An 18,238-nucleotide genomic window follows, 5' to 3' on the forward strand; every position below is an offset into this window, starting at 1 on the left:
TGTAGGAAATACAGACAATAGGGAAATGTCTTGTAAGATGAGATATGAGATCCACCAATACAACATTAGCAATATGGCTTTAATACAAAGGCTTTGGGCCACGCCGGGACCCTCTACCCAGCCAAACCTGCCATCCTGCAGTCTAGTGGCTGTATAAGCCAGGAATGAGGGGGACTTACCTTCACACCATCATTCTTCTTGTTGCCACCACTTTTCCCTCCTGCGGAGAAAAAGTACCATGTCAAGAGGACCAGGCAAGGTACTAGAGTCAATAGGGTGAGAACCAGCAACATGAGGGAAGTTGGACAATAGAAGTAGAAGACAGGAACAGATGATCAGAGATTCAGCACTATTGTCTCCTCTATAGGCCCTGAATTCACTTTACAATCCAGCGCGCTGTGTGAAGTCTCTCTCAAAGGCCCCTGAAGCTCAAAAATTGACGTTTTCTTACTTGGGTCCTCCAACGTGAATAAGAAAAGCCACAGCCACTTATACTCTTGTACACCCAAGTCTTTGAAAAAACCAAGGCAATGTCCAGCACAGGAAAGAGAAGGGAGCTGAAGAAGCATTCTCTGAGAATTTATTCTTCCTGATAGAGTTCCAGAAACTTTCAGCTACATGGCTAGTCCTGCCCTATGTCCCCCTTTGCCTACCCTGTTCTGTAGCCTCTGGTGTGAATGCTAATGGTCTGAGTGTAGCCAAGAGCGGCATGCAATTGCCTGTCTGGCTTTTGCACGCTCAGCCTCTCCAGCTAATTTTAGACCCCCTGTTGGCAGGAGTCATGTGCTACAATTATGACATCCTGACAGCTGCAGCCCACATTTTGACAATGATGAAAAGCAGACATCCCATCCCTATGCTGCCCCCCCCCCACTACCACTATCCCAGACCTAGCCTAGTTTCCTGGGACTGCAACCCTCTCGTGCTCCCTCCCTCTTCTTGCTACTGCCTTCAAATAGATTCTGAACAAGTGAAATGAGGCGCCACACACACAGTCCAAGTAGAGCTTCTAGGCAGAACCAGATAATCCAATTGTCTGTAACAATCATGGCTTTAATCATGAAAAGCCTCTGGACTTCTTAGGAGGGATAGAATACAAAACCAATAAAGGATTTGAATTTTCTACTCTTTGCTGTTGGTAGCAAACCTTTGCCACAGGAAGAATGCTGTCAATTAACTCTACTTAAAAATATAAACTTCCCAATAGCTTTCTAGTGTACATCCACCTTGGTTTGTGAACAATACAACCTCATTGTCTAAGCATCTAACATTTTGTTTTACTTACACTGCATATATAATGAATGCATGGAAGGCAGGCAGCATGTTATAGCCAGATCTTGTCAGATCTCAGAAGCTAAGCAGGTTCAGTACTTGAAAGGGAGCCCACCAAAGAACACTATGCAGAGGGAGGCAATGGCAAACCACCTCTGCTTCTCACTTGCCATGAAAGCCCCTTTCTGGGGTTGCCATAAATCAGCTGCAATTTGATGGCACTTTACACATACACACATAGATAATACACAACTGCATAGGAGTTTATCACATATAAGGATTACACTAGAGTATTTCACTCCATGTAAACACATTAGGAAAGCACAATCAATCATGATTTCTCTTTGCAATTGGTCACTCACAAATGTGACTGTTGTGTCTGAGTATATATGCTGGAATTACACATTCTCTCCTACATGGGAGTGTCCTTGGTGTACGGAAAAAAAATGTGACATTTGAAAAAAAATGGGTAGTTTCTCCTATTCCAGTCGGACATTCTGCTTGTTTATTATCCTATCCTATAAATCTCACTCTCATTGGCTATGTCTTTTGATCATAGGCCAGTTGTCTACACAACAACCTTGTCTCCAAAGCACAAACTGAAATCTCCTCTTGTACCCTCAGTAATTTAAAGTACTGTACTACCAAACAAAGGTGATTGAGTGAAGAGAGAAAAAGGTTGTATGAGAGGAAAATAATTGGCAGATGATTACTATACATTTATGAAAAATAATAAACATGGCTTTATAGAAGACATTAATAAGTGTCTAACTTAATTAAGAACTTATATTTCTTTCCAGCTATACGTAGCGAGACAACTTGCCCCTTAAAACAGTGAGTTTAAATGCACCTAACTCTGCAGTGATTTGTGGTCCTTGTGTACAATTACCTTGAAACTGGCCATTTTATCTCTACCAGCTATTCTATGTACCTAGAATGGAGAGGGAACAGGGGGTTGCAGGAAAGATTGCTGGGTATTGTTTAACGAAAACTAAACTACAGAGTGTGGGGTTCTATATATGAGAAATGGCACGTTATCTTAGTATCTTTAAAAAAAAATTACATAACTTTCTATTTAAGAAGCAGGCATTCCTCAGCCACTCTCCTCAGAGCTACAGAATGTATGACTCACATTGAATGCCTACCACATATAGCATTCCTTCTATATCATCCGCATGGAATTTTGGATAGAAATAATATGCCATCTCTGTTTGGACACTATAAATTTAAGTGATAATTCAGGGATAGGTAACATAACACGAAAGGGCCACATCCTCCTCCCCATGCTTATCATCTAGCCTTCATTAACCTACACATTGCTGGTCTAAGATACCCAATGAAATTGAAAGAGATTGTGTAGACACAATAATGGGATGAAACTGAATGAACTACAAAGGCCTGAGGGTTGTTTCAGAATTTTTTAAATATATATTACCATTTTTAATTATACAAAACTAAATTTCTTTATAAATACGGCACCAACCTTGCACCTGGCTTAGTTGTGTAGTTTTAAGTAAATGGCACTTTAGTATGCAAAACTGACTACAGGATTGCAGCCCAAACCTGGAAGTAGACAGCTGGTCATTTGAATGACGCATATATAAAATCCAGACATGTTTCTGTTCTTTGTGCATTAAAATAGATATATCTATGTTGGTGAAAAGTGGAGAAGTTTATTGAATATGAAAAATTTGCAATTAAATTATTTAGCATGTATGAGGAAAAACCTTCACATGTTGTGCTGCATTTGATAATTGTTCACATATTAGGCAACCAGAGCCCTATTTGAGACAATTGGAGACTATGATGTGATTTGTACTTTTTGTATTATGTGTTGGCCAAAAATAGATTGAGTATTAGACTGAAAACTGGAGCACAGGTATAGATTCTAATCAATATAGCTAATTCTTGATATGACCCTATCTATGGATACTGAAAACCAGGGACTGAGGCCATGGATCTTTCTACAGGTCTTTCTTTTTTGCACTTTGGAGGTGGGGCCGACTGACCGGATCTGGGCCGACGGGTTGGAGGCCGCTAGAGCAGGTGAACCCCCCCCCCCCCGGGTCTGGCAGCCCTAGGTAAAGATGGAGGGGAGATAAAAGATAGGCTGGTTGGTGGGTACTGTGAAGGAAACAGGGAAAGTTGAAAATATGAGGGCTGCCAGGAAGACAGATACAGTGTGGGGAGGGGGATATGGGGAAAAGGAAGGAGCTCTCAGCAAGTTTTCACAGGTGCTCCACTGTGCAACTTGGCCCAGCCCAGCCAGCATCATGAAACTTGGCTGAGCCTGGCACCTGGGCTGGCACTGCACAACTTGGCCAGACTTTTCTCAGGGAGGGAATGAGGTAAAGCTGAAGATGGGGGTAGGTGGGTGGGGAGGCAGATAAAGGTAGGTTGGCTATTGGGTGGGAAGGAGAGATGTAAGCAGGATGAGGGTAGAGGAAAGAGAAAGAAGAAATAGCATGAGGGAGGAAAATGAATTGCCCCCTGGAAGTCCTTGTGGATCCCTGCTTGTGCAGTCTATTTTTTGGCAGTGGCTTGCCTCTAGTTTCACTACTAAGAAGATCTACCATGAAAATCAAATCACAAAATCCAGGCTGTGCCAGTAAAGCAGGACTTCTTATTCTTTAGGAGCAGGGGTCATTTCCTGCAGGAGCGTACAGGAGCGGAGCTCTGGCAGTAAAGAGCCCAGGGGGCAGGCACATGCAACAAGCCCCAACCCCTGCTCCCAGCAGCCCCGGGCCACGAGGAGCATGAGGATCTGCACATCCCCCCCCCCCATAGCTAGCAATCCAAAACAGCCCAGTGGAGCCTGAGCAGTGGGTGTTGCCTTCTGACACACTTCCGATGATGTCAGGGGGTGTGGCATATGCAAATTAGTTATGCTAATGAGTTATGCTAATGAGCTCCTGCACCTCTTTTTTTACGAAATGACCCCTGTTTAGGAGGGATGTTATTGAATTCTTCCATGAAACATCCTGCTCTTTAGTAAAGAGTCAAGAACTCTTACATCATCCTTATAGGATTTAGTGACCACTATTCTCTTGACGACTGAGTATCTGGTAAAAAGCAGCAGTTGTACTGATGTGTGGTAGATGTTTATAATTAGGGGCAGGAGGGCAGTATAAGAGAATGTTCGTGAACAATATTAAAGTTGTCGTTTGCATGTTCTGGGTCTGTAATGTAAATGCCAAGCCTGTATGGGATACAGGCTTGGCATTTACATTTCTTCTAGCTTTTATGTGTACATATATTTCAAGAAATGCTACAAGGTCCTATGGCCATTCTTGTCTCATTTTTTTCCCCAGTTACAGCTGAAATTTAGAGTTCTCTCTCAGTGTCCAACATCACTCTATCTAAGATACATATCTATTAAACCAAGAAGCAGCAAGTAAATTTTAACTTGGGCAGAATTATGTTACCTACCGGAAAAATTGCGGGTTGCTAGCATGGTAGTGAGGATCGCACCCTGAAACACACAAAAGACAGAAAGAAAAGGGGGAAAACACATATTACTGGGTTCAGAATCATGCTTATCCCTTCCCCCACCCCCACCTCATTCCTCTTAAAGGCACCCTGTGGAAAAAATGAGCAGGCTGGGGCTGCAAGAGGGATGAATCTTTGGCACTTTGCCATGGGCATGATGAATATAGTTCTGAGATGATATTAATAGATATAGCATACAGTTTGCAAAAACCTAGTCACTGGATATAGTAGCTCAGAGATTTTCACTGCTCTGCAAGTTTCTGGATGGTCTTGGCATCAGGTCAATTTAAACACCTTCTGGAGGCCTGGTATCTTTTCTCTGTGTGTGGCACTACGGGTTGTCATTCTTCAGCAAACAGGCTCTGATGGGACCAGACCAATTGATGGAGTTCTATCAGGAATTACTGAGGGGTATTTTACCCCACCTCAAGAGATCTGACAGATTAATGACAGCAAGAGCAACCAGACCCAACTCATATCAGCAATATAAAGGCTTTCTCCTTTAAAAAAACCAAACATCTGTTTTCCTGAAATCAAAAGGTTGCAGCTAGTATCCAAAACTTGTTATTCCTGTGATATTAAGATCTTCAGACCAACAGAGACAAACTGATCTGTGGCATGTATTTTTACTGCAATTAAATGTTACTTCCACCACAGCCACCACTGTCACTACTCCTACCCCTAATATCTCTCAGAAAGCATGTTCTTCCAAATATGTCAAAGAGTAACTCAGGGGTCTCCTCATATCCATTTTACAGATAGGTCTACTGGAGTACTAAGGTACCCTGTCCACAGCCATTCTCTGTAAACCAGTAAAAGAGCTCATTATAAGTCACTGTTCTCTTTAGCCTAGTACTTCTAAAATTGTTCGGATCCTGTCCAATCTGGCTTCAGGCCTGGATGTGGGACTGAAACAACCTTGGTTGCCCTGGTGGATTACATACACCAGGAGATGAACAGAGGGACCACAACCCTGCCTGGACCTCTCAGCAGCTTTTGATACCATCAATTATGGTATAGTTCTAGACTGACTCTCAGAGTTTGGACTGGGAGCACTGTTTTGTGGTAGTTTCAGTCCTACCTCGAAGGTAGGTGCTGGGGGACTGCCACTCAACTCCTTAGCCAGGGACCTATAGAGTCCCACAAGGTTCCATCTTGTCCCTGATGCTTTTCAACATCTTTGAGGTCATCTGGTGACTTCTGTTGGGTTTTCACTAATATACAAATGACACTTAAGCTCAATCACATGTTTCCAGGGAGGTCCCTGTAGGAAGTTCTGAGATGGACAAGGGCCAATAAACTGAAGCTTAATCCCAACAAAATGGATGTAGTCAGAAGAAGTGACCAGGAAATTGAAGTGTCTCCTGTTCTAAATGGGATTTTATCCCCCACCCCCAAAGAGCAGGTTGATAGCCTGGGGGTGCTGCTGGAATTGAGGCTTCTGTTGGATAAACAGGTGGCAGTGGTGGCCAGGGTGCTTTCCATCAGTTTCAGCATGTGAATGTGTTGCGAGCTTTCCTGAGTGGTACATGTCCTGATAATATCTAGATTACATCACATCAATTCACTGTATATGGAACAGCTCTTGAAGAGTGTCCAGAAACTGTAGTTCCTACAGAATGATCCAGTGGGTTGTAGGACCATACCACTCCAGTCTTGTTCCATCTGCACTGGCTTCCCATCTGCTTCTGGGTCCAATACAAGGTGCTGATATTGATCTTTAAAGCCCTATACAGCTTGGAACCTGCATACCATGAGCATTGTCTACTCCTGTACAAGATTATCTGACCATTAGGATAATCTTCAGAGGCTCTGTTGTCTAAGGCTAGACAGGTGGCAACCTGAGAAATGGCTTTCTTTGTTGTGGCACCAAAATTACAGAATTCCCTCAGCAGGAAATTACAGAATTCCCTCAGCAGTAAGATATGTCTATCCTTCTCAATCATTGCCTTCTGCTAGTTTTCTCTGTTTTGTCTGATGTACCCTCACTGATCCTCCTTCTTGTTTGATTTTAACACACATACATACAGAGATATACAGTGTTTAAAGCTGATTTTTAATCTATTTTATTTGTTTTCCACCAGCCAACATATATATATAACAAATGAATAAATAAATTCTGGGACTTCCCATTCTCTTAAATAAAAGAGGGAAACAGGGGAATACAATAATTTTCCTATATAGATTGCCACCAGACAAAAAAGTAATAAATTAGCATGATGTAGACAATATTTATTCCCATACAATTCAATTAATTTGTTACATTGGCAATATATTGATCAACATTTCTCTCAAAACAAAAACTTTTGAACAATAGTTCAAGTGGGAACGAACATCTCCATCCCTCTTTCTTCTCTGCCTCCCATGCTGATACACACATGAAGCATTTCTTGTTAGTCCAATCAGCTTCATGAGCTAGTTAGAAGCCATATAAATAAGATCACATTAACATAATTGTGGCAGTTACAGATTACTGGTAAAAGTAAACAAAGATTACTGCCTGTTACCTTCAGCTCAGTAATCCTATTAGCCTTAAGCCTTTTCCCTGGACACATTCACAATGCATGCTCACAAATCAAGAAGGCTGAATTACAGTGTACAAACAGTGTGAAAAGAGTTGATGATATCATCATTGGTACAATTCTTATTCAATACTGAACTCCCCCCCCCCCCCCGACCAGATTAGTACTAGGTAGACAGTGGCTTGCTGCAGACATCACTGGGATTCATGATATATGAATCTTGCCTCGTTCCCTGGTGTAACGCAGGCCAGGATGCCAGTCAGGTCTTTGCGCAGGAGGCCGTGACAAAAGTAAAGGCAATGAGGCCAAAATTTGCCAAGGCAAACCAGCATCTGAATAATCATCTGCTAGCTGAATCCTAGTTTCACAAATCAACCATTGTTAAAATCTGCCATGATTTCATATTTTGTCTGAATTGAACCACTTACTTGAAAATAATTAATTTGGTCATGGAACCTGAGATCCCTTACTTGGAAGTAAGTGCCACTGACATCTATGAAAGTGTGCTGAGGAATGCAACTATCATGAGTTCTATCAGAAGGTGACTTTAATTTGTCCTGAGATTTTAATTAAAGGGCTTGAACTACTTTAATGAATCAGCATTATCTTCTCATCCTCAGTTATTATGGATTAATTTAATGGACTTGATCACAGAGCAGACCCCTTTCTTTCCAGTAATACAGAACTTCTCTCTGCACAGGAAATGATAACATAGTGCTACAATTTCCAATGTGAAACGGATTTTGTTCTCCACATAAACTGGATTATAAAAAATGTGGAGAAGTGCAGCTTCATTCTCACATTGAATGCTTAAGATAACAAGATCTTAGTGGTGTCTAGGAAGGCCTTTGCTTTCTTAGGTTAAAAGGTATCTGGAAGTATCAGAGCCAAATCTTTGTGAATAGGAGCACACAAATGAAAGGAGAAAAAAGTCAGTAAAGCAGACCCATTTACTAGAGATGCACCTGTGAATCAGGGGTGGGATATAAAATACCTTTAGCTTCCTTCTGGCATTGAACTTCTTCAGGCAATCCACGGTCTCCTGTCTGTGCATACATGAAGCCACGGTGGAACGGTGCTGAAAGACAAAAAGAAAGTCTATTCAGAAATGGAGGGGAATGAATGGAGAGATCCCACTTGTTTGAGCAACAAGGATTTGTTTTCTTAGTAACTGTATTCATTGCCTAGCAAGCATTAGTGCCATGAAAGCCCCAATCATCATTTGTTCTCTGTTCACAACTTTGTAACTGGACCATACCGGACAAATCTATTGGGGGAGGCTAATTGTGTATACCCCAGCTTTTGCTGGATAAGATGGTTTTCAGCCATATAATTTTATGAAGATCTAGTTACAGCTTGTGCAGAATAATTATTTCATTCTTTCATGCACGAGCCTGAGCTCTGACTCCTAAATGTGTGTTCATATTAGGCATACCCCCACATCCATATGTTCCTGCATTCTCCAGGAGGCAGCAAATAAAACTTTAATTGACTGTGCAATGTAGTTGCCCTCCTTGTTCATCCGTTTCTTGTTGTCTATACCAGAGATGCTAGAAATAGTTCATAAATTGTTAAAAGCTTAGCTAACCCACCCTAGGCTGATTCTCCCATACTCTGATGGTTCATACTGCTGTTCTTTACTAGTGAAACAGACATGCAAGTCAGGGGCTTTGAGATAAATGTTATGACTCTAGGGAAGACATTGTTCAGGGGCCCAAGTCACCAGCATCTAGTGCTGTACAGGCTAATACTTCAATATGTTCTGTATTGAGTTTCCATCTTTTTCCAGCTAATCTTGATCTCTCCCATAGTCAGCCACCCAATTGTTTTGGGGGCATTGATAAATTAATTGTACATCAGCTCTTATTACATTGTGGGGGAGGTTGTCTTAAGTACTGTTTTGCACCTTTTGGTCAGCTGAAGTCTCCCATCTTTTTTTTAATGATCAATATTTTGTAATTGCACCAATATGGTAGCAAGAGGGGAAAAAATCATGAACAATAACTTTGGTTCAATACAAAGTAAAAAGTACTTAAGCCCCTCTCTTTACATCAGAGAACAAGTGCTGATGATTAGACATATATTCATGAGTGCCAAGAGAGAAATCAGCTAGTCAGGAGTGAAAAAGAAGTAATTAATTGACAACACAGAAATAAAAGGAAAATACATGAAGAAGCAGGACCTTTGCCAACAGAGATTTGTTTCTAGGTGAATATGTAGTAAAATCTTGCCTGTGGGGATGGATTTTTATGGGGAGTATTGCTATGTGGAACCCCTATTTCAGTTCCCCAGGAAGATGAATGAGAAACCTTTCAGCAGTACAAAAAGGCTGTATGCCTAACCTCATTCTTTGCCTGAGTGTGGAAGCAAGATGCAAATGAAAAATACTCCTTGGAAACAAATTGAAAATTTTGCTTTAAGAACATACAGGGAAACCTCAGGAACCATCCTTGTACAAACTGCCTGACCCCCCCATCCCCTGCATTGTGAGTAGGTGAAGACTGGGATTATTAAAAAAACCTGCTGAAATCCTATGTGTTGTTTTTTATTATTCTAGGAACAGAGCGAAACTAAAAGAGTAAGCACGAAAATAGCAAAAGAGAGCTTAAAATGCATTGCTGTAGATCAGAATGACAGATATTGTGAGGAAAAGAGAAGGCAAGAAAGGCCAATTTTATTTAAAATAAAGAATAACTTTGTATTGTGCAATTCTCTTAAAATATACATGTTGGTTGCAGCCTATTTTGACTATTATAAGAAGAACTATAAAAAAGAATAGGCTTTTAAAGCATCATCTATAACTAATGGCTCACTATTGTGGTCCAGCATAACAGAAATATAAAACATAACAATAATACTGCCAATAATCAAGTTTTCACATCTTTTTCTGTACTACATATCAAAGATGTCCTTTCACAGAAATGTTTTATGAGCATTGCTTATTATTTGGAGACAATACTGAAACACAGAAACACATATACTTACTGATATCCAGGGATGCTTTAGAGCTTCTGCTGCTGTGATACGTTTGGATGGGTTGATTGTCAACATTTTATTGATGAGATCTTTTGCTTCAGGAGTGACAGTGTCCCACTCAGGGGAAGGAAACTGCAAAAGCAAAGGGAGTGAGTGTTTATAGATCAAGATGGGTAGCTGTGTTTGTGTGTCTGTAGCTGTAGAATAGAGCAAGAGTCCAGTAGCACCTTAAAGACTAACAAAATATGTGGCAGGGTATGAGCTTTCGTGAGTCACTGCTCACTTCTTCAGTGAATGTTTGATAGCAATAGGCTTGTTAGACCTTTTACTTCCTCCCTAAAATCTGGCCTGTTCATACACAACCTTTTTTCAGTCTATACGACTTACAGGTTTCAGATTGCGTGTGGGTACCCTCTTGCCTTGAAAACCCTACAGGGTTGCCATAAATTGGCTGTGACTTAAAGGCACTTTCCATCACTACCATGGGTAAGTATGAAAATGTTTACTTATTTATTTAGCAGGAAATGAAGGGATAGTCGCTTTGCATCATCAGTCAAAGGCAGCAAATGCAGCACAGAATGACCGCTGGGCGGGGGCCAGGTGCTGTGAATGTTCTGCCAAAATCTGTACACTGCTGACTTGCCATCTTGCTTCAGGCTTGCCAGCTTGTTATTGAACGCATACAACAAAAAGAAAATGATTCCCTGAGCAGCCTCATTACAAGGCCTGTCTGGACCATGGGAAAATGCAGAACAGAGATTAAACACTTATATTATATCTTGGTGTGGAAGAGGTACATTTGTATTTATTAGTGAAAATATTAATATCCTGCCTTTCCTCATGGCTCAGGGAGGCTTACTAATCACATTTAAAACATCATGATTTAAAACAAACAAGAATAAAAACACAAATAACCTCCCAATTCCAAAAAAGTCCTGGCCAACAAAATGGCCTTGTATCACCGTGCCGCCCTCACCTCCTCCAGGAACCCATTACACAAAGTGGGAGCTACCATGGAAAAGACATAGGTTGACGCCAGACTGCAGTTGGTATCATAAGTGAAGGAACTACCAATAGGTGGCAGCCATAGTTGGCACATGGGACATATAGGAAGAGACAGTCCTAGGCCATGAAGGGCTTTAAAAGACACAAAAAGCACATTGAACTGCTGCATTCTGAACCAGCTACAGTTGCTAGGTTGTCTTTAAGATAGGTTTGGCAACCTTCAGGTGGGGCCTGTAGATCTCCCAGTATTACAACTGATCCCCAGATGACAGAGGTCAGTTCACACTGAGAAAATGGCTGCTTTGGAGGGTAGACTCTAGGGCATTGTACCCTGCTGAGGTCCGAAACCCTCTTACCCCATGTTCCACCTATAAATCTCCAGGAATTTCCCAACCTAGAGTTGGCAACCCTGTTTAAAGGGCAGTCCAATGCAGTGTGTATTAATATTGTCCCAAGGATCAACATGGATGAGCAGAGCAAGACTGACCAAGTCTAAGAAGGGAGCAGGTTGGCAAAGCAAATACAGCTGGTAGGAGGCACTCTGGGCCACTACCCCAACCTGATTTTTAAAAAGCAAGGCTAGGCCCATGAGCACCCCCAAACTCTTAACCTCCATCAGCTACAAGGGGATCCAGTCCCTCAACCAGCCTTCCCAACCAGTATCACCTCAGTATGAGCAACCTCATATAAATACAGGACTAGACCCGTACCAACTTTTGGAAAGCGGCTATGCCAGGGCAAAATCTATTGTTTTCCAGCGCCTCAGAGATATTGAGCTACAAACATCTTATGCCGCACTTCCGCCTCTTTTCAAATCTCTGAAATCCAAACTTTTTATGTCTGCCCCTTTATACTTAGCTAATATATCCAACCCGAATCATAGATGGGCCTTTTCCAGAGCCAGATTTGATACTTTTCCATCTGCAGTTCTTTTCGGAAGATTTCAACGCATCCCCAGGCATTTGAGACTGTGCTCATGCCCCTTGGAGTCAATAGAGACCCTTCCCCATATATTATTTCATTGCTCCTATTATGCAGAAGAAAGAGCCCTTTTAATTATGCCCCTGATAAGGTCATTTAGGTTCCAAGGACAACTAGTAATCCAGTCCGAGGAACTTTTGCTGAAATACTTTTGTTGTTGTTCAGTCGCACAGTCGAGTCCGACTCTTCGCGAACCCATGGACAATCTCCCGCCAGGCTCTCCTGTCTTCCGCCGTCCTCCGAAGTTGGCTCAATTTCATGTTCGTTGCATCGCTGACACTGTCTAACCATCTCATCCTTTGCCGTCCCCGTCTTCTTTGACCTTCAATCTTTCCCAGCATCAGGGTCTTTTCCAGTGAGTGCTCCCTTCTCATTTGGTGGCCAAAGTATTTGAGCTTCAGTTTCATTATCTGGCCTTCCAGGGAACAGTCAGGGTTGATTTCTTTGAGGATTGACTGATTTGTTCTTCTTGCAGTCCAAGGGACTCTCAAGAGTCTCCTCCAGCACCATAGTTCAAAAGAATCTATTCTTCGGCGCTCGGCCTTCCTTATAGTCCAACTCTCACAGCCATACATGACTACTGAGCTAATATATCCAACCCGAATCATAGATGGGCCTTTTCCAGAGCCAGATTTGATACTTTTCCATCTGCAGTTCTTTTCGGAAGATTTCAACGCATCCCCAGGCATTTGAGACTGTGCTCATGCCCCTTGGAGTCAATAGAGACCCTTCCCCATATATTATTTCATTGCTCCTATTATGCAGAAGAAAGAGCCCTTTTAATTATGCCCCTGATAAGGTCATTTAGGTTCCAAGGACAACTAGTAATCCAGTCCGAGGAACTTTTGCTGAAATACTTACTGGAGGACAAATCCATGGCAATATCAAGGAAGGTTGCTAAATTTCTTTTTATTGCAATTATAAAGCGGAAGGACCTCCTTAATACTCCTCATGATGTCTCTTCTCTGTAACACTTCTCGATAACCTGGAGATTGTTTTTTATTTTGTATGCTGTTTGACGGGTCTTTGACTGTAATAAACTGATTGATTGACCGAAGAGCATGCATGTTAGAAGAGAAGCCCATGGCACTCCACAGGAGCACCCTGTCAATCCTGTTCCTCAAGTGGAGGCTCTTTGTGTCCAGTCAGACAAAAAAAGACCAGAACAAAGAAAGATTCACTCTCATAACGCCACCTGATGAATAAAACAATACTGAGTATGGTGTTGCTGTAAGGATTTCTGTGACAATGGATATAATGTACTGTGAACACCTACAAACTACTATAGGGATACTAAATAGGATCTTCTGTCTTCCCTAGGGGCAGACTGGGAGATCAAAATGGCCCTGGAAAGGAATCTCAGTCCCCTCCTGTAACCATACACCCTTCACTCAATGAGGGCCAAAGAGCTGGCTGAAGGGAAAGGAGCCACCATGCTCTTCCTCGCTGGCTGCACAATGCCCATTGTGTAAAGTCAAGATATAAATATTTCAAATAAATAAACTATCTTCTAGATTAAGTGAGTGAACTGAGTATGCTAAACCCAAGCCCTCTGCCCCCAGCCAAAATCCTACAGTCAGCACCATCTTATCCTAACTGCAAGTAATGGTATGATGAAAAGAGGAAACTTAGAAGAACTCAGAGAAGCACTTCCTGTAGTCATTCTCTGACAATTTCCTTCCTTGAAGGAAAGTTTGGGAAGCTATGGGACAGCAAGCTCTCTAGAGCTTCTGCCAAAGGACTCTTCCCCCATACAAATTGCAGCCCTGTGCAAAGCATGGTGGAGTTGCAGCTGACTTTGCACAGGCACGCACGCACACACACTCACACACACTGCCAATGCCAGTGTCAGTGGGTTCTACTGTGCATTCTGTACACTCAACATGTTCCCCCATATTATGAGATTGTATGACTCTTCCCCATTTTTTACAGTGGCCTATAACACAGCAGAGAATCCCCTAGTGTGTAGCAATATGGAAAACATGGCTTCACATCTGCTTGTCACTTGCAGAAAAAGTCTGGTCCATTTCAAGAGGGGAGGTTTTCCCCATTGCCCTAGGGCAACTGTGTAATTAAAAAAAAAATCTTTAGACACCACCACCCACATGTCACAAGTGACGTTCCTTGATTTAGAAAAAGTGCGGTTTTTTAAATTGTAGCTGCAGAATGATACCAGAGGGGGGGGGGAAGTGTTGTGTAAGGTGGTAACAGAATCCAAGGTCAAGCTTAAAGGCTTACTGCTCAGAAAATCTGCAGTAAGCTGTGCGTGCATAATAGGCCATAGAGAAATAGCTTATATAAATTTTACTGAAAATTAAGCTTTAACTTTACTGCTGTGTGAGCAAAGCGATGCAAGTGATCAGAACTACTGAAGGAAATAAGGGGGGATGAGAGAAAGAAAAACACCATTACTCACGTCATAGGCTCCAGCTTTGATCTGCTGGTATAGTCTGTGTTGATCTTCATCCCAGAAAGGTGGATAGCCAACCAGCAGAATATAGAGAATAACTCCTGAGTGATACATGAAGAAAACAGCATTGTTACACCTGTACTTGCCAAGTACAGGTGGTAAAAGGCTAGGTCAGTTACTTAGATTTTTGGAGCAGACCCACGCTGTCTGGGAGACTAAAAACTGAAGGTGATTTGTTGAGAGCTCTTTATATTAAGTGGATACCTCACTGCACAACCAGCATCATGCTAACAATATGTGGTACAGCTTCTTGGCTGTAGCATCAAAAACCTTCAGACTGCAGTATGAGCTTTCTATGGCTCAAACTTAATAGTCAGGTAACATCAAAATTTGCCAGCAAGAGACTCCAGTCTTTATGGATATGGAAGGATGAGCAATCCACACCCTCTGGTGGATTTCAGTACATATAAAATGATACTGGCTGCCTGACCCTAGGGAAACACTGATCCTGCAAACTGTCATAGGCAGAGAGTTTTTCCAGGTATGCATATGGTACTTACTGGAGGATTCAGGAGCCTGAGCATCTCAAAATGACTAGTCTGAAAACAGCCTCTTTTTAGGACTTTGATACCTGGGGACTGAATGCTCGTTTGAAGCTTCTTGGCTAGGGCTGCTAGCACCTTGGGAAATCCCTGGAGATTTAGAGCAGTGGTACATGGGGAGGGAGCTCAGGGGGATATGAAGCCACAGAGTATGCCCTCCAAATATTCAATTTGATCCAGGGGAGCTGATGTCTCTAGTCTGCAGATCACTTGTAATTCTGGGATAACTCCAGGCCCACCTTGAAGTTGGTAATCCTGGCTCCTTCTAGGGCTGCCAACCTCCAGGTGGGGCTTAGATATCTCCCAGAATTACAACTGATCACCAGACTTCAGAGGTCAGTTCTCCAGGAAAAAATGGCCACTTTGGAGGGTGGACTCTCTTATACTCCTTCCCCTTCCCAGACTCTGCATTCCCAAGGTTCCACCTTCAAATCTCCAGGAATTTCCCAACTTGGAGTTGACAACTGCTAGCCCTCCTCCCACTTGGGGGCATTGTTGTTTTAGGTTAGGGTATTCATTCAGGTTCTTGCTCTTAGGTTCATACAGCAGAGACAAGTGTGCTCAGAACAACATCCATTTATTAACAAGGAGACACCAGGGATGGGAGCAGCTGGTTTCAGAACAATAGAGACCATGCAGCCTACACTTCTAGTTAATGAAGAACTAACTAAGCAAGGACTCCTCTATCCCATGGGAATAAACTAGCTCACATGAATATCAGGGGGTAAAGCAGACTGTTTCATTGTAATGTATACAACAGATATACCACAGTGGTATTGAATCTTAATGGCAACCAAATTACAAGTAGTGATAAAATGGTGAAAGATTGAAATGATTATTTTATCCTGGGCCAGTCTGTAATTCATTTCCTGCCACCTATGGCGAGACATCATGAACTGGAGAGAACAAGAATTATTTTATCCAGTATCCAGGACATCCTCCCTTAATTTTCTGTATGGGTGTTCAGCCCCTTATTATAATTGTTGCCTACATATCTACACTTTCCCTCACATTTTACCAGGTCCTCAGTTCTAACTTGAAAATCAGATAAGAAATCCAAGGTATATTATTCAGGAAACATTGATCATCAATGTAATCTCAATGGAATGCAGAAGTTTTGCTCATTTTTACTTACTGTTATGTGCCCTTTTCTGTCACCTTATTGCTCTGACAAGGAAATCTTCCTGCTAGTAAAATCTTGTATAAAGAAACTGATCTTAGAAAATCTGGAAACCTCTTGGAAAACATTTGCAAGGACTCAGCAATTATGTATACCAGTAGCCAAAACACACATCAGAACAGCCACCTAGCACTGTGGAAAAGGTACAGATGTGTGTTTTGTGCTAGCTTCATCAGAGGATAAATGTTATGTATTGGGATTGAATCATCCCTGATTGAATCACCCCAGAGACTGGCTGAGCTTGGAGCACAAGAACAATAGGGTGATGATGAGGGGATGGGGAGGGTGGTGATGGTCTTTGACGAGTATCTTTTCTGTATGTTTTGTCATGTCTTGTGTTGAAAATAAAAATTATATATATATATATATATATATATATTAGGTGTGGCAACTGCATGCTCTTTAACAGAGCTGAGGTTCTGGAGTCTTGTCTTGTGTTCTGCTGAAATCACTTCATAAACCTGAGCTGATCACTGCAATGCATCTAGAACCCAGTATCTTTCCTTATATATAATTCTGTTTTAGAGTGGCAATGTTCCATACGCTCCCAAATCAGTTGGATCCCTGAGCTGTCACTCCGAAGGTGCCCCACTCCATTGGCTGCGTTCTCAGAGTCCCGCCCACAGAAGTGGCAGCCAGTGTCTCGGCCTCAGTGTGCTGGGAGCCGAGGGATGCAACGGATACTCCAGCAGGCAGAGGCTGAGGAGGTTGAGGCTGATGATGGCGGTGCCACAGCGGTTGTCCACAGCCAGGAGCAGGTAGCTGGCCAAGCTGTGAGCACACAGAAATGCTGCCCAGCATCTTGGCCTCACTGTGCGGGGAGGCGAAGAACGGGCCAGACACTCCGGCAGGTGGAGGCTGAGGAGGCTGAGGCCGACTATGGCGTCCCCACAGCGGGCGTCATCAGCCACGGCCAAGTGCAGGTGGCTGGGCAGGCTGCAAACAGATGGGGGCCAGGACCATGCAGGAGAAGGTGGCCAAGGAGGAGGGCGAAGCCGCAATCTTTCTAGAGCTCGCTGTATGTCTTTTACAACAAGCTTTGCTACTAGTTTAATATTAAACCTAGTAGAACTATTTGCCTGTTTTTTCTGTGGTAACTGGTGTGGCCCTTTTGGTTTTCTCTACCTAGTACTGCAAATAATTTATGTAATGAGGCTTGACAACCATCTTCTGCATTATGAGCAGAAATATAATGAAAAATACAGTTGTTGAATCACAGTGATCTCTTTCTCCTTTTCCACAAGTCTGCATCTAGTACACAGTGATGTTTCAAACAGTCTCACTTACCACATGCCCACAAGTCCACAGCTTTGCCATAAGGGTCTTTTCGGAGGACTTCTGGGGAAAGGTAACCTGGAGTGCCAGCAAAACCTGAGATAAATAGTGATAATATGCAACAAGTTAAACCACTGCTACCAGAAGAGTCAGAAGCTCTAAGCTTCAGTGACATTCCCAGATGTATGCCACTATAAGCCAAACCCAATTTGCCTTGATTTTACAATTGCCACACTTAGTTGTGAATAAGCAAAGCAGTGAATAAACAAAGTAGTGAATAAGAAAAGCAAAGGAAAACACAATTCACAGAACCTACATGAAAAGGGGCATAAGCCAAACTCTAGAAAACACAAAGCATTTTTATATCCATGACTGTGCTACAGGCCAATTTGTGACCTTGGTCACCTAGTTCACAAAGTTCTTGTAAGGATAAAACTAGTAACATACTGTATGCTGCCCTGAGGTCCTTGGAAGAGGAGCAAGATACAAATGATATAAATACAGAAACTAAATGAATATTTGAATG

At 42.3% G+C, this 18,238-nt stretch overlaps 1 protein-coding gene across 1 annotated transcript in view; it reads right to left on the minus strand.

Moving 5' to 3' along the window:
• CAMK2A (calcium/calmodulin-dependent protein kinase II alpha) overlaps positions 1-18,238 on the minus strand; it is a 186,853-nt gene that overhangs the window by 27,057 nt on the left and 141,558 nt on the right. The window contains exons 8-13 of the mRNA XM_015426573.1: positions 17,725-17,808; positions 14,662-14,756; positions 10,269-10,391; positions 8,278-8,361; positions 4,702-4,744; positions 180-220 (exon numbers count right to left, since the gene is read on the minus strand). Of these exons, the coding sequence (XP_015282059.1) occupies positions 180-220; positions 4,702-4,744; positions 8,278-8,361; positions 10,269-10,391; positions 14,662-14,756; positions 17,725-17,808 (470 nt within the window). The remainder of the gene's footprint in view (positions 1-179; positions 221-4,701; positions 4,745-8,277; positions 8,362-10,268; positions 10,392-14,661; positions 14,757-17,724; positions 17,809-18,238) is intronic.

Source organism: Gekko japonicus, unplaced genomic scaffold (genome assembly GCF_001447785.1).
Source record: "Gekko japonicus isolate JY-2015 unplaced genomic scaffold, Gekko_japonicus_V1.1 scaffold1447, whole genome shotgun sequence".
Taxonomy (NCBI): domain Eukaryota; kingdom Metazoa; phylum Chordata; class Lepidosauria; order Squamata; family Gekkonidae; genus Gekko; species Gekko japonicus.